Source organism: Phalaenopsis equestris, unplaced genomic scaffold (assembly GCF_001263595.1).
Source record: "Phalaenopsis equestris unplaced genomic scaffold, ASM126359v1 Scaffold197054, whole genome shotgun sequence".
NCBI lineage: Eukaryota > Viridiplantae > Streptophyta > Magnoliopsida > Asparagales > Orchidaceae > Phalaenopsis > Phalaenopsis equestris.
In genome coordinates, this window is record NW_018217003.1 from 1 (window position 1) to 1797 (window position 1797).

Genomic DNA, 1797 nt, shown 5'->3' on the forward strand with positions numbered 1-1797 from the left:
AAAAAAAACAAGAGAGTAAAATTAAAAGAACTATAGTTTCGAAACTTTATTTGTTTGAGTTCTAGAGTTAAATTGTGAAAATGAATTTAAAAATTCTTAACCTTATAAATTCTAAAACTTTTATCTAATAAAAGGTGTTCTCATCTCAATCCTCCAATTTATTATGCATTGCTATAATTGTATTTATCTATTTTTTAAATAATTTTCATTTAAAAATAATTAGAATATTAAAAAAATCAACTATTATTATTGGAGTATATTGGAGATGCACTTAGAGGTACACACCGCTAATTGGCATGTACAAATCACCACATCTAATACTCTTTCCTTAAAATCACACTCACCGAGCTTCCAACAGCAGACATGGAGGAATCCAAATAAACTAACCAAATTCAAAGTTCCAAGTTTTGAGAAAACATTCAAATCGAAATACTGTTGGGGATCCCCTTAGCCGTGATCCCACCCTCACTGTAAGGAGACAGCAGCGAGTAAGCCATTTTCACAGGCCCGTTGCGGTTCTTCAGCCTGGGATCACCATTCCTCTCCTCAATCATCCTCTCAATCCCCTTCAACTTCGCCCCAAATCGGTTCAACGCATCGATCACGCGATCATCTCCGCTCCACTCAGCGCTCACCCGCTGCCCCAAATACACCTCATCGCTCGTATGCGTGGACAGAACTTCAATCAGCGAAATCCCAATTATGGTCTGCAGCTGACACGCGATCGTCTTCAAAAACACCTTCTCCGGTTTCTCCCTCAGTTTCTCGTACTCCGCCGTGCCCACCTCCGGCATTAACTGGAGGCTCGATGTTGGCCGGTTCGGCACGTAGCCGGCGTACGGGTACTGCCCGAAGTTCACCGCGGCGTGCATTGCGGAAGCAACCCATATTATAGTGGTGAGCGTATTGACCAGCTCCGGCACACTCCTCATCTTCGGCCACCACGGCTCATCTTTCTTATCACCATGCCCCACCTCGCGGACCTCCTTCCACCAAGCATGGAGCTCCTCGTCGCACTGCACCGCCGTGTCCTCCTCGTAGTAGATTGCGCAGTAGTCGCTCACCCAAGTCTCGATCGCCGACCAGATGACGAGCCCGTCCACCGCATAAGGGTAATCCTCAATCAGTAATCGAAGCTTGTGCGGCTTAGAGGGGTCTTCCACCGCCATTCCTCGCTTGAGGAGATCGGATGGAAGGCCCTGCTCGACAAAATTCCAGCTTTTGTAAACAGAGGAGGACATTTCCATAGTGTACTTGGAAGGAAAAATGATGAACTCTAGTAGGCCGCCGGCATTGATGAGGCTTTGTCGAGCGAGAGCGTTTATGTTCATGGTGTCGCGGTAGTGTGGCAAAAGGAGCTTACTGATGGGGTGCATCGCGCTCAGGTGGCGGTTTGTGGCGATCACGAAGGGTTCCATCACTGCGTGAGTGCGCAGCCTGCCACGAAGGATTCTAGCTACAATGTAAACAATTCTTAAACTTATGTTTGATTATTTGATGAACAAATACCAGTGGCTAATAAGCTGATGAACGCAGGAGTCATTGATGATGACATAGGCTTTGGCAAGCGACCAAATTGAGCCTTCAACACCGGAAGTCATGGGCGTGTATACAGTGCTTATGGCGCCAAAAGTATCGCCACCTGGATGGGGGAGGCTAAGCTCAATAGCGAGGGGTTTCAGGGTGCTGTCATTGTTGAGGAAGAGCAGCGTTCGGGTGGCGTAGACCTTTCGATCGGTGGCATTGATTCGTCTTACAAATGGCATGATGGTGTCGTGATGATCGAGGATAAAGAGC

General features: G+C 46.9%; 1 protein-coding gene across 2 annotated transcripts; it reads right to left on the reverse strand.

The window, feature by feature from the left end:
* Positions 1-372: 372 nt before the first annotated feature.
* On the reverse strand, positions 373-1791 carry LOC110035264 (linoleate 9S-lipoxygenase 6-like). Of its 2 annotated transcripts, none has more exons than XM_020739496.1 (2): positions 1510-1791; positions 373-1437 (listed from the first exon to the last, which is right to left on the reverse strand). In XM_020739496.1, the coding sequence occupies exons 1-2, from the start codon at positions 1764-1766 to the stop codon at positions 420-422; spliced, it is 1275 nt and encodes a 424-aa protein (XP_020595155.1). In that variant the 5' UTR covers positions 1767-1791; the 3' UTR covers positions 373-419. The 2 variants fall into 2 exon arrangements, with proteins under 2 accessions (XP_020595155.1, XP_020595156.1); XM_020739497.1 differs by having other exon boundaries at positions 373-1452; positions 1510-1589.
* Positions 1792-1797: the final 6 nt, after the last annotated feature.